This window comes from Callospermophilus lateralis, chromosome 2, assembly GCF_048772815.1.
Source record: "Callospermophilus lateralis isolate mCalLat2 chromosome 2, mCalLat2.hap1, whole genome shotgun sequence".
Taxonomy (NCBI): domain Eukaryota; kingdom Metazoa; phylum Chordata; class Mammalia; order Rodentia; family Sciuridae; genus Callospermophilus; species Callospermophilus lateralis.
The window spans coordinates 69,678,985-69,694,381 of record NC_135306.1 but is presented as its reverse complement, the minus strand read 5'-3'; the positions used below and the strand labels follow the sequence as shown (position 1 = coordinate 69,694,381).

The 15,397-nt window shown below is 37.0% G+C and overlaps 1 protein-coding gene across 22 annotated transcripts in view; it reads left to right on the top strand.

Moving 5' to 3' along the window:
* Positions 1–15,397, top strand: part of Trpm3 (transient receptor potential cation channel subfamily M member 3) — a 788,425-nt gene that overhangs the window by 587,122 nt on the left and 185,906 nt on the right. For all 22 annotated transcript variants that reach the window (XM_077108674.1, XM_077108668.1, XM_077108665.1 and 19 more), the window contains one exon: positions 1,348–1,522. In XM_077108674.1, the coding sequence (XP_076964789.1) occupies positions 1,348–1,522 (175 nt within the window). The remainder of the gene's footprint in view (positions 1–1,347; positions 1,523–15,397) is intronic.

Below are 15,397 nucleotides of genomic sequence, written 5' to 3'. Positions count from 1 at the left end.
ACCACAGCAAAAGGGACTAAGGGAGAACCAGGTGACCAAAGGTTTGATTTTTTTTTAAGTTCATATTTACAGAAGTGGCAAGATTTCAATTTTATCTTTTTAAGAGAAATTTTAAGATGACCTTCTAATTTTTCTGTTACTTCTCAACTTCCTAATTATTCTGAGGACATAGGGAGATAAAATACAGTGTAAATCCAAACTGAACAAAAGGGAGTTATTAGTGAACGCTGGTGATACTTGAAATGTCACTTGAAAATGAATTTAATGTCTCATTGTGTCTCATTTTTAAAATTTGTTCTTTTTAGATATACATGGCAGTAGAGTGTATTTTGAAATATCATACATGTATGTCAGACATTCATTTTTTTATTTTTTAGACCTTGTTGGACCTTTATTTTATTCATATACTTATATGTGGTGCTGAGAACCGAACCCAGTGCCTCACACATGCTAGGCAAGTGCTCAACCACTGAGCCACAACCCTAGTCCCATCAGACATTCATTTTTAATACTTCCGTTTAATATGTTAGCTTGAACTACACATGCAGCACTGATACAAGAATATTTTTACCTAAAAATAGCAATGTGCCATGGCTTGGAATAAATAGCTCAAAGATTTTCAGAAAGATCTGTGAAACCCCTTAATTCAACTCAATTCACCAAATGTGTACTGATCACGTGCCTGGCGCCTTGCTCAGAAGAGAAGAATTTGACTGTGGCAGGTGCTGTGTCTCCTGGGGAATCAGTTAGGACCACCGTGCTGCTGAGCACCAGTAATCAAGCTGATCGCCTGTGGTCAGGATGCTAGACCTGCAATTTAGCCAGCAGTTGATTCAACAACCGCTCTGCAGATATTCAAAGTCTTTAATAAAGAGACTATTTAACATTTTCTTATCGCTCTCATAACTTCAGGAGGGTGGCAATTTTTAACTTGCCATTTTTTTATATAGGAAATGAAACTACTGGATAGATAAGAGACTTGCTTAGGATTACATTTAGCTTCGAATCTTTTGGCTGCTGGCCCAGTGCTTTTTCTGTTAACTGGTTCCTTTCTCTCCCCTCACCGTAGGCTCCCCACTGCCAAGTAGGGTAATTGGTGCCTTAGCTGACTTGTGCATCCGGACAGCTGTGGGGAGAGGGCAAAGTCAGATGGATGCCCTGGGGGTGGGATTCTGCTAATGAGTTTTCTGTAAACTTTCATTCAATATTTTATCCCTTCATATGTTGTCACCTCCCCTGTGCTCAGTAATTTTAGTTTTTGCTTTTTGTTTCTCTTTTTGTTTCTTTGGTTTGCTGGCTTTGTGTTCTTTTCTCTTTTTTCCCTTTTCTTTTCCTTTTTTAATGCAGGAATCGGTCAAGGGGTTCCAGTGGTGGCACTCATCGTGGAAGGAGGGCCCAATGTGATCTCCATCGTTTTGGAGTACCTCCGAGACACACCTCCTGTGCCTGTGGTGGTCTGTGATGGCAGTGGACGGGCATCTGACATCCTGGCATTTGGACATAAATATTCAGAAGAAGGCGGGTAGGTAACCCCTGCAGCACATAGTAGACCCAAGGGAAAAGCTTGTGTTTGATGGTTGGAAAGGAGGGTGTGAGATGAGTATTCCAGTAGCTCAACCAACACTTCACATCAGAATCAGCTATGGACAAATTGTCTAAGTGATACATATGGAGGGAGAGTGGTGGGGAAAATCAGAGGAACAGATCCTAAATGTCCCGTGAAATGATAAATTCCATGGATTCTGTACCAGACTACACTGATAAGAGAGTGAGGTGAAGAAAGGAGATTGTAGATGTGGTCATCTTTTCTCTTCCCTTAATTTCTCCTCCAAATAAGGAAAAGCAAGAATAGGGTTACAATACATGAAGCACAGTTAATCTGGACCAAATAGTGCAGGTTAGTAACCAAGTAAACCCTGGATGTGCAGCTTGGCTTCCAAACACCAGCATTACCAAACTGCTGTACAAAACATTTGGTGAAGCCCATCATGGTAGCTACTCCAGAGACTGAGACAGGAGGATCATAAGTTCAAGGCCAGCCTGGGCAATTTAGCAAGATCCTGTCTCAAAATAAAGGATAGCTCAGTGGTAGAGAGCACCTGGATTCAATCCCCAATACTACAATAAATACAGTTAAAAAGCATTTGATGGATAGTGCTCTTAGGTCCCTCTAGACTGGCTTGGAAAGTTTGGGGGGAAAAAATGGTAGCTTCTCTGGTCTTTTTGTGAAATCCTCTTGAGTCACCTCCCCATGTACTTACCTTGGTTCCTCTGCTGTCTAATGCTGCTTTCACCAGTCCAAAGCCCTCAACCCTGAAGGACTCCTTCACAGACCCCCTCCAATCTGAGTCCCTACTCAATGACTATTAGGATTCAAGCATTCTTGCAGATATACAGATCAAAGTAACTCATGTCAAAGTATGCAGGAGTTTAAAGAAGAAAACACAAGAAAGTCATTCATTTTTAAAGAACTTAATCCAATCAGTTTTCATAACCACACAAAATTAGGAGCTGGGGATCTTTTATTCATGCTTTTTATAAATGTCCATCGAGTGCCCTGCACTATGTCATACACTGAGATAAAAAATGAAAATAACAAAATTGCCACCCTTAAGAAGTTATTGTCAATCTAGTAAATGGGTGAGCATATAGTTACCAAAAAATGACAGATGAGCTGACCTACTGCACAGGACACTCCCTCCTCTGCCTCTCCTATTCAGCCTTCCTTAAAGTAAAGAGACTTCACCTTCTAGTTCAACACCACCCCTCCTCTTTCCATCCTAACTCTGTCTTTGCCAGCTGCTCAGCCCTCCAGGTGAGCCATAGAGCAGGTTTACCTCATTAGTACAGGAACCTAAATATCTGAATTAAGGAATAATGAAAGGCATGGGGCTTCTAGTCGGACAATGGTTTTAGGCCTAAAGAGTTGATACCAAGAAAACCTCTGCGTTTTTTTTAATTAAAAAATTATCCATATTCCTCACTTTTTAAAATTTTAGACCATATGTCTTTTTCCAGAAATAAACAAGAATTTTATAGTTTTTAGCTTTGGCTTATTTTGTGCTTCCTAATGTTTGCAGATTATTTTATTGTATTCCTACAAAGTAGATACAAATTTGCATTCAGAATGCAAGTTTCCTTTTAAAATGTTAAAGAAAAAATAAGCCGTTTACCTCCACATTTCAGGCTTCCTAGGTCTATACATAATGTTTTAATATGGGATAAATTTGATACATCTTAATGGTTGGGAGGTATACTAGATAGTTTAACATAGTAGACAGATATTCAGAGAAGTTAAATGGTTTTCTAGGACCACAACATATCTTAATCCTAGACTAGGATTCTTTCTAGGATATTATAGAAAGTCGCTGAAATGTGTTTTGAGATATGTGCTTCAGTATTTCTCATAAAGTATTTCAATGAAGCTGTGTTTTAAATATTTAAAAGCACTAAAGTTATGCCCAGCTTCCTCTTTGAATTATGATTTTTATTTTTTATTATTCTCTCTATCCCAATAAAGAGAAAACCAATGTATTCCTGGTTGCAACCAGTGTCCAAATTGAAGATCCCTATGTCATGGGGATCCCTTCCCCATACAGGCCATCTTCCCCATTCCCAAAATCAATACTCATAACACCATGCCCTTTTAACTTGGCAGTCCTACCTCTAATTATTTTATAGTTGGAATATGTGAAACCACAATCCCACAATAATGGAATCTGCATAAACATATGAACATGGCTATGGCTAATTATCAAAGAATATGAAGTATGTACATAAACTAGTACAGAGATAAGAAAGATAATTTTATATTTTTATATTTTGAAACTTTAAATTCAAACCTTAATATTTACAATGTTTAAAAAAGTAGAAGCCTGAAGCTGTGTGTGTGCATGCACATGTCTGTCTATTCACATATTCTATATACAGATTCTCTATATATAGATATGAGAGAGAGAGAGAGAGAGAGAGAGAGAGAGAGAGAGAGAGAGAGAAAGAAAGTGTGTTATGATAAAAATGTATTCCTTCTCCAGGAAAGCAGTGATAAATTTATCATGGTAAATTAAGTCAGAATGTTCCTTTGCCATCTGAATAACTGCCAGAATTAATCATGTTTATTTAGCTTGAAAGGAAATTGTCTAGCCACATATGTGCAGCCAATTTTAAAAATCATTTCCAAAGAACATTATTTTGCAGTAGTGTGCTTTCTTTTTTGCTAAAAAGACGACCTGGTTCACCTAGACTATATATACCAGGAAGGATTTCTTTGATTTCTGACAAAGTCCAACATATTTGGACATATTTCACTATAAATATAAAAATATAACTGTTCATATAAACAAATGTGTCGTTGTACATATAAAATTAAATATGGGAAACATACACACCCTATTTATGAAAACTATTTCAGGATTGAATCAGTATCTTTTCAGTTACTTTGGTGATATAATTTTAAAAATGATTTTAAAAATGTTAATTTATAGGTTTTTAAACAAGACAGGTCAAAGGAGTGTAAATGCGTATATTCAGCTATATACTTTTTCATTTAAAATCTTGGAGTAAAATTTTCACACCTTATGTTTTAACTTTTGTGATTTTTCTGTTTTCTTTAAATTCCTTTCCAAGAACATGAATTTGAAAAGAGAATAAATTTGGAAGCAAATTATAATTGGCAAATCTGATTAGCTTTTGTAGAAATTACCTGAGGTAGAAAAAGACAGATCTTATCTATCACAATGCAAATGAGTTTGGATAAACCAAGAGACAACTGCAATTAAATTCTTATTTTTGTCTTTTTCTCCATTTCTCTGCAACATATACTACCTGAAAGAAAACCTATTTCTCATCTGTCATGGTTTAGAATGAATCAATAATCTCTTTCCCTAACTGATTTAATTGCTTCAGAAATATTATCAAATTGTATTTCTTAATCACAAATGACTAAATGCTATAAATGCAAAAAGATCTATGCTACCCAGTTAGTGTTAGAATTGCATAAGATGTTAAACACCAAGATCCCACTTTGGGTTGTGTTTGATTGGGTAAGACAAATAGCATTCATTGCCCAAAGTTAAGAACACTTTTCAGGCTGCTGTCTCCTGATGCTGAAATCAGAGACTCCTTTGCCTGATCATTGTCAGCCTCCAGTCTCAGACTGCTAAGTGTGGGTCAGTCCTTCATTTATCATTCAGGGAGAAAGTATTTTTGAAATGAAAAAAATATTAGTTTGAAAAAGACACCTGAATGCATATATGTTCTGAGATGATGCTCCTTGTTCATCAAAATTTTATCACCAATGTATGTTTATTTTAGCATCTTTGTCCCCAAAACAGACATCTGGATTTACCATTTTTAGACATCCTAGGATAAGAAGGAGAACCAGCTGGTAGCAGAAAGCCTTCAAGAATTTTAGTAGTCGGTTTATAATTTTGGGGAAATTATCAGCAAGGCAAACACCAAGAGACTGTTCACATTCTTATGTTCCAGTGGAATTTGTTTTAGATTCTATGAAGAATAAATGAGCAATGGCTTCCTCATGGCAAAAGAATATATAATATATTCAAATACAAATTAGGCTTTCCTATTTAAAGGGAGCTTGATAAGAGCCCTTACATTTTTTGATGAGCTGAGGTAAAAGCATAAATGGAACATCACTAGAGATGAAAAAGGAAAACTATGTTGCATGACTTCCAATTATATAACTACAAATTATTTGCAGAGATTTGGGGAAAGTTTCTCTTAGAATACACATCAAAATGACCAGAGATGGGAGAAAATCACCAAAAAGCTAGGAATTTCAGTAACCCTGATGAAGTCTCTAATCCCTGGAGTCTATCATTTTGTGCAATGATCATAAATGTTTTCTCCTGCTGCTCCAGAAATTTCCAGCTTAAGCTGAAGGATGGCAAAGCCCTGTCATTTGTCCCTGTACTACCTGCAGAAAGTAATTGATCTTGATGGTCTGTGTTCCAGCATGATTTAAACATAATTGAAATGTCAAGTGAGAAAGGAGGAAATGGATATCAAGCATCTTGATTTCAAATGTTCATTTTAGTTTTTGTTAATTTCCTCTTGCATTGCCTCTTTTCTAGTATTTCCTATAAAAAAATGTCAAAATTTGATTTTTTTTTGAAACTTTCTTAGAATGAAAGTAAGGAATCTTGGTAATATCTGTACAGACAAAAAGAATACTAGTAGCTTTATTCATTAAAAAGCATGATTTTTGTAAATTTGTTTTCCAACTTAACATTCATGGGGTGCCTACTATGTACATGGAACTACAGGAAGATAAACAAGACCTGGACCTAGCTGTAAGGGATGTTATAATGGATACTGAAACACACAGACATGAATGCATGAAAGGGTCATGCATTCTCTGATAAAGACACACAATATAAGAAGAGCACACAATGTAAGAAAAATGCCCATGTAGGGCCCCCCTACACACACAAGAACCCTTTCAAATGTGCTAATTGTCCTCAAAAATGGCAATATATTTGATTTCTCCTCTTCTCCTTTCCATTAAAATCTGGACCTAATCTGAGGGTCAGACTAGATGACAGAAAAGAAAAACTAATATTTGGTCCTCTCTTGCATAACTTTAAAAGTGATTCACTCTGAATAGGATTGCAAAAAGTTGGTAAAGAAAAATTATTTGAGCTGTTGTGGTGGTATTTTATGTGTTTGTCTCTCTCTCTCTCTTTCTCTCTCATATATATATATATATATATATATATATATATATATATATATAATCATTACATTGAATTTACATATTTAAGTTCAGTGTAATGAGTTTAATCCAAGAAATTCATTTAATAATGTATAATTAACATAGTCATATAATAATCCTATTGAATCATAATCATTATATATAAATGCCTATATTATAGTTATGTACATACCTTTATGTTTAAAATTGAACTGAAAACATATAGAAAGAACTGGCTTTTCAAAATCAATCTATCAATCACTAGGTATTTTTGAATGTTTATTTTAAGTAACATGAGTACTAGGAAATGAAGCAGAACTTTCCTCAAGGGATGTGTGTACAATTCCATTTAAATTAATATAATAATAAATTTTTAATTAAATGTTATAATTTCTGAGAAGTCAGGAAGTTCCACAGAGGATTCCTGCAACTTTTGCCTCATAAAGATATGGAAATATAGCCATGTAAAGATACAGACATATAGCTACCTATGTCATTGTATCCAAACTCTACATTTATTTCATTACAGTTTGCTATTTAATCACTCTATGAATTAAGTCTATGAATGAAACATGGACTTTAAAAAACAATTATCTAGTTTAGGGAATAAAATGTCATGGAGGAGAAAAGTGTTATTGATCTGAATGAACAAAACAGATCCCTATATTGATTTAATTTGCATTAGAATTGCTCCACTCTCAACTCACTGGGAAACTATGTCTTTGAACATGAAGAGTAAACATCAAAAAAATCATATCTGGGCAATACGTTATTATATTATTATAGAGAAATTCCTTTTAAAGAACCATTGTCTACAATTTTCAGAAAACCCATCAATGCCAGGTGAAGATTTCAAAGGTATCTATTACATTCCCCAAAGATTTGCTTAGCTAACACTCGACCACTTGTTTTACAGAAAACATTCACAACAAGCATGTGATTGTGGAACTTCAGCATACCTAACAGTCACCTGGAGAGCTTTAGAGCATATAGATTCCCCTGTATGTCCCAATTCTGATGGACGGGGGGTGGGGTCCGAGAAACTATTTGAAACTAAACCCCAGGCGATTCCGATGACAGTAATCCGTGGACCACATTTTCAGAAGTTACATTACAATTTATAAAAATTAGATTTTTTTTTTTACATTTCTCTGATGTTTTCAAAAATAGCTTCTTCCATTTCTACTCCTTAATTGCATTCTCCTCACAAGTCACTGTACTGGTGCCCCAGGCACATTGTACCCTCTGTTGCATTTGGTCTCTGGAACCCAATTGACTTGAAAAGTGTATTTACCATGAATCGCCTCATTTAGTTCTTTACCACAGCTGTGCCTGGTTCCAAACATCTGTCAGACTTGGAAATTCTTCCCTGAAGAGCAAGCTATACCATAAAAACACTCATTTAGACAGGAATGACAGACTTAATTTATTTTTATTTACATGTATTTCTTAAGACCATTTCGTTCACTCCCATTTTTCTAAATTATTTCCTTACTAGTTCAAAATATCCATCCAACCAATTAGAAAGGGAAAAAAAATGATAAGAAAAGCCAAAGTATTTCAAAGTGAAATGGTGCTAGTTGATTGTGAACAATGATTCTCTTCACTGTAGAAGAGGCATAATCACTAGAACCAGCTTTAAAAGTTCAGCCCTGGAACCATCCCACCCCACTTTCCTTTGACTCAACAGTTGTCAGGAACAACCATTAGAGTCCCAACCTCCTATGGGCCTGATTTTTCTATTTAAAGGCTCTGAACTTTTTCTTAATTGAAATCTCAGGTAGAATCAAAATTTACCTGATCACAATGGGGATTTACTCTGTTGAAACTAAGGTTGAAGGTCTAGATCTGTGGCTCTCCTAATCATCCAAATCAGATAGCTTCCTAAAACAAATTGCCCAACAGGAGGCATGAGTTCAGGGAGCTATCATATGTCGTTGTAACTATAGTTAAGAACAACATGTTATATGCTTGAAAATTGCTAAGAGTATATTTTAATTGTTCTTACCAGAAAAAGTATAGGAATAAATGCATGCGTTAATTGGCTTGATGGAGCCATTCTACAATATGCCTATTATCAAATGTTGTATACCACAAATAGATCATTTTGTCACTTAAATATAAATTTTAAAAATAAGAGGAAAGACAACAGCACAAATTGCTGGGCTCCAACCAGACATTTTCTAATTCAATAAATCTGGTTGAAGTCAGATAATCTGCATGTCAAAGGAGTCCCAGAAGAGGATGATACTGTTGGTCCTGGGACTGACTGTACTGCCAGAGCCATGTTCCTAATGCTTCCTGTGGCTGCCTGGCTCCAAGACAGCATTAATATCCAGGTCAACTTCCCCGGCCTTTAGGTGGACTCAAGACCCTGTACATTCTAGCCCCAACCTCTCTCTAAAGTCATCGAACACAACGTGCCTTCCATTCACCCTGCAACCCAACCTCATGCTCCTCTACACTGCTCTCAAGTACACCCTGTTTTCATGGACCTGTCTTGTCATGAGTTGGACAGATAAATTTACTAGAGATGACGTGGGTAAATAAATGTTTCTCTGCAGTTCTACAAAAACATATCCTCTCCCTCATGAAATGATTTTGGAAAGGTATTAAAATCCACAGGTATGTTTAAAACATATGAATAAGGCTCAAAAAAATCCCTATAATTTATCCCTCTCCTCTAGAGGACATTAATTTTGAATCAATGTGGCTGACATTAGAACCTGCTGCTGCTAGAAATGTAGTAGATTAACATCACCCCCCCACACCCCGTAGTACCATTAATTACAATGTTTGGGATGTTCTTTATGGAGTTTCCTCTAATTCCCCATGCAAGTCTCAGATGCTGATCATGGACCATGGGATTTGTGAAAAGTATATACACCATTGGCCACCTGCTTTCTTCAGCCAGAGAAAGACTAAAAATGCATTGAAGAAGAATTCCAGAGATAACTCAAATCCATATTGCTGTTGTCTACAAAAGTCTCCTTTTGGTTTTAATGAGACCTTTATTATCCTAGTTGCTGTACAGCTATTCCAGAGTCAATACATTATTATTTATTCTGGGAATATTCATAGCAAAGCATATGTCCATCCAGAATGGAAACTCCCAAAGGTTTGGAGTAAACCGTTTCATATATGCTTGAAATCTAATGATTACTATGATTAATATCAAGAATCTGTTTCATAGAATCCATGTTTCATCCTCTTGGAGACAGACTCAAATCTGGAGTTCCTTGGGTCTAGGATATCCTTAGTTTTTGCTGTTTGATAGTGTATTTGAAATTTTATCATCATCTCTGGGGCAGAAATGACAAATAGTGGAAGCTCAACTCTGTTGGTGGTGGCTTCCTGGAATGTGTTGAGGATGATCCTGAGGCCATGGCTGGGCTGACAGGAAAGAGTATTGTGATTAACAAAGCCAACTGAGGCAAAGAAAGGAATGTACAGTCAACATACCACAAATGTCTAACCTTACACTGGAACAAAGCCAAAATCTTAGAGATACCCTCCCTATATATAAGACTACCAGGCAATCAAGTAGTTCATTGAATTTTGAAACCAATAGGAAAAATAAGAACCCTAGATAACTTAAAGATACTCAGAAAAAAAAGGAAAGTTGTTTTTTAAAATCAATACTGTGAAGCACATCAATTTCTAAATTATTTGATATGACACTTTCCATGCATGACATAAACGAGATGAAGGACAAGACACTCTGTACTGCAAAATACTGTTTGGCTCTTGAGCAAAGGACAAGTTCAATTCACCAATTGCTTATGGATAATGTATAGGAAATAATAATTTTTAAAAAATAACTAGAAATAAATTACACAACATGGAACAAAAAGAGAAAACTGGGGCTGAGGTTGTGGTTCAGTGGCAGAGCGCTTGCCTCACATATGTGAGGCACTGGGTTCAATCTTCAGCATCACATAAGAACAAATAAAAAAATTTTTAAAAAGAGAGAGAAAACTATTTGCCCCAACATCTTAAAGTAGCATATGGGGTTAGAAGAAATAATTTGACAAATTACTTTGTGAAAGATAAAGATTTTTCTTTCCCCACACCTAACCCTCTCTCCAACAGCATGCTTAAGGCATTGGAATTAATGTTTTTAAAGCTTCTACATGCAAGAGCCCTATCTAAATATGTTACCTGTTAAATTCTACAAAACAGTTATGATTATTATCCCCATTTTATAAATGAAGAAATTTAGGACAGAAAAGTTCTGTCATTGGCCAATTATTTCACAGCTAGTGAGTGACCTGCCCAGGCAAATTGGGGCCGGAACTGGAGGTTTATTTTGCTTGCCTTGGAGTTGAGCTATTTCAGACAACAAAGGAGGCTGCATCCAGCTTCCATCTTCTTCCATATACTAGTTATCATCTCTGAATAAATCTTGAGCCAATACTTAACGCCCATCCATTGAAGGAGCACCCATATTTTGCCTGCCTGAGGGTTCCACACATCTCAAGCCAGCTCTGATTCTGTCTTTTATGCAGAGCCCAAAACAATAAATATTTTGACTGTCCCTCTTGCCTGGCTATGGGCAGTATTCCTAATGGGATTTTACTTGGAATGAGCACAGAGGATGTGCTCCACTTACCATTTTGGCAGAAAACCTACCTGACTATGTTACAGTCCCTGTGTTCTTTGGCAACATTTCATTTTCTACTCTTGGGCACATTCATAACCAAAAAGCAAAGTAAAGAAGAGAAATTGCATAGACAGAGCCAGCACTCTTCAGGATTTGATACCTAAACATCCAGCTAGACCTAGTCCAGGTGGAGAGTATGGCAGCCCCGTCAGCCTTAAGAGCATTGCTGTCCAATAGAGTCCATCATCATGGAAACTTAGATATCTGTGGTGTCCTCCCAGGCAGGTTCTGAGCACTTGAATTTTAATTCTATTTAATCATAATTAAATTTAAATAGCCACAGATGGTTAGCAACCTCTACATGGGGTGGCATAGCTCTTACATTCCACCAAACCAGGAATGCCGGAACATCTAATAGATTGCCAATGTATTTGAAATTGCTGCCTTCATATATTCATTACATTATTTCATCCAACATTACATATTCTGCCACTCATATTTTTAAACAACTATTACGGTCTAAGCTCCAGTATAAGCACTGGCAATAGCACACCAGTAAACAAAAAGACAAAACTTCCTGCCCTTCTGAAGCTTATATTTTAGTGAGGTTATATAGATGAATAACCATACTGTATAATATTTTAGAGGTGATATACTATGGGGAAAAGAGTAGATAAGGGGGGTCAGTATAAAAGTAGCAGAAAAGCCTTTGGCCTTTGACACTTGCTTGGTCCTAAGTGAAGGGGAGAAGAGGATAGCCAAGTACTAAGGTGAAGCCTTTGTATCCAGGGGTTTACAGTCTAGTCGGGATTTGTTTAGGTCAATCTGTGTTATTAAATGCCCTGTGCAAAAACAGAACCCAAAGTTTTTCCTACAGTAGATACTGAGCACCTCTCCTACCACCCTCCACCCCACCCCATCCATCTACCTCCTGTTTCCTTTGTTATATATAGCTTTGCCTTCTATTTTACCATAGCCATCTCAGGATTTTAGAGTGGGGGAAAAATAAAAAAGAACAAAGATTAAAAAAAATCAGCAATGATCACTTTGTGGGTAGCAGTAATGAAATTTGCCAAAAAAACAGATTGTACCATCATTTTTTTTAGTTGTAGTTGGACATAATAGCTCCACTTTATCCATTTATTTTTTTTATATGGTGCTGAGGATCAAACCCAGCACCCTGCACGTGGCTAGGCAAGCCACAACCCCAGCCTCAATTGTATCATCATTATATAGACATTCTGCCCTTAACAGGTCAGTTTCACTAAGTTCTTTCTAACTAGCTCAAATGACCAGATGAAATCCTCAAAACAAAAGCATAGGTGAATAGTTTTTCTAGGCTAGACACTAAAGCAATATCAGAGCTGCTATTTCTCTTTCACAGGTCTTAGCTGATAGAGCCATTTATATCTGACCATCAGTGCCGCAGTCTCTGGCTGGGCACAAATCACGAGTCTCCACACAGCTTGTAGATTCAAACAGCAATTCTTTATTCCCGAACTCACACCGGCCGTCTACAAACACGCTCTGGGGGAATCCACGTTTTCTGCCCAAATCCACACCGCATGGGCTTCTGTCTCCCAAAATATACTGTCTGACCCTAAGCACTCAAGAGGAACTCAGCAGCAGGATACGCCCTATTCTAAAGGGGGAACACCCTAATCTCCTATTATGCTAAACCGCCCTATTCTAAAGGGGGAACACCCTAAACACGGATCCTGCCCTGGTCCTTGAGCAAGGTCACCTTTCAGAAGTCCTTCCACTAGACAGCATGGGAGTAAGCTGGCAAGGAATTTGTCATACCTACTTGGCTGATGGCTCCCAGCACATCAGTAAAAAGTTGAGCAAAATAACACCTAAGCCCATTTATTTGTTCCATTTAATCTTTTCCATCCATCTTTCTAACTAGTATTTTCTCAAAAACATCAACATCAGTCAGTTAAGTGTGATTTTAACATGAATCATCACTTATCCTAAGAGTTATTCTTAGGGCTTCTAATTGTTAAACAAAGTACTTATGTATCTTTTAATCAACTAAAAGACACCCTAGCATCTGATATAGTGAGGAAATAATTCTGGGAAAATAGTGGATCCTGGAAATCACATTACTGAGTCTTCTCACACATGATATGAAACATTCTATCTCAGATACAAAACCATTTGTACCCAAACAAGTCACTAACTGTATTAATACACTGAGTTGCACCTGTACATTTACATTCACATAATCCATTTTCAAAACTTCTTTCCTACTGTCTTGTCCTCTAAGCCCAGCTGACTCTTATCAGCTATCATCTGCAGGCTTCATATTCTTCACCCATAAAATGGTTGCTCTAAAGTTATATTCTTCCTTTACCTTGAAGTTCAAATGCCCTGGTAGAATTTTCTGATTAGTACCTTCACTAAAGAAAAATAGAACTTCAAGCCAGGCACAGTAGTACATGCCTATAATCCCAGCAGCTCAGGAGGCTGAGGCAGGAGGATCCCCAGTTCAAAGCCAGCCTCAGCAAAGGCAAGGTGCTTAGCAGCTCAGTGAGACTCCATCTCTAAATAAAATACAAAATAGGGCTGGGGATGTGGCTCAGTGGTCAAGCTCCTCCGAGTTCAATCCCTGGTATCAAAAAAAAAAAAAGATATACAGACTTCAGAAATCTCAAATTCTGATTAGCAGGAGCTCAAATTCTGATTAGCAGGTGGAGGTGACAGTTGAGTGAGATGGCATGGAATTTTATAAGGGTAATGACTTCAGGGAATCCTGGCATCACACTTTGTTTCTGCATGACCTTTACAAATATGATCTGACATATCTGGGCTCTCTTCAGGAACATCCTGGCTACATGGCTTTGAATTGGGGTCTTTTCCATCCCATTCACATAAATGTTTTATCCAACATTTATAGAAATACTAAAATCTGATTTTTCAAAGTGATGGTCCTCTCCAGCTAATTTGAATGCCAGTTACCTTGGTTCAGCTTTGAGCTAGCTAAACATCAATGGGATTCCCTGCTGGTGCAGAAGACTCTACTTAACAAAAAACTGCCAGTTTTTCAACATCTATGTGCTAGGACAATGGTGCTTTTCATACAGTGTTTTTCCACCTCTACCATCACTAAATATATCAACCTTAAAAGACATGCTGCTTCCATTTAACAGACAAGGAAGACAAGATTGAATAATCTGTCTTGGGTCTCTCATTAGTAAATAAAGGAACTGTATTGCAACCAAAGGCACCATATCATAGCACCTTCATTATTCACTCCATCTTCTACAGCAGATTACAAAACCCACCATGTATATTATGAAATTAGTTGAAAAATGTATATCATGCTGTGTTGACTTGTAAGAGAGAACTACTTCCATGTGTCAAAACTGAGATTTGTGTGAGGGAAATCACCTTGATATCACAAAAATCCTTAAGGTCTTCACACAGTTGTTGAGCATTTTTATGAACTAAAACATTACCCTAAACATTATGGGGGAGATGCAAGTGCGTAAGACTACCTGTTCAAGACAAAAACTACAAAGCAGTTCAAAGGGAGAGCTAAACTAGTATCCAGAAATAAAATCACTTAAAGCCTTTTGAGATGGATGATCAATTTCTAAACTCCCCATGAATTTAAAAAAAAATGATAGAGCCAGGTGCAGTGGCATACTCCTGTAATCCTAACAGCTCAGGAGGCTGAGGCAGGAGAATATGAAGTCTAAGCCAGCCTCAGCAACTTACGAGGCCCTAAGTAACTAAGCAAGACCCTGTCTCAAAATAAAAAAGAGGCTGAGGATGTGACTCAGTGATTGAATGCTCCTGGGTTCAATCTCTGGTACTGGAAAAAAGAGAGAGAAAGAGACCAAGTATATTCTTAGAAATTAATCTGGTTAAGAAAAAGGATAAAAGAAAATCAAATGGTTGGAAGGTAAAACTATGTCACTTCTCCTGTTTTCCCAAAAAGGTTTGAAGTCGGTCCCACCATGAGTACAAAGACAACATGGTCTCCCAACAGAGCAGGCAGCTTTTCATTCAGTCAATTCACAAGCATCCCTTCAGAGCCAACATTGAACCATACACTCTTCTAGAACTTAAGGTAC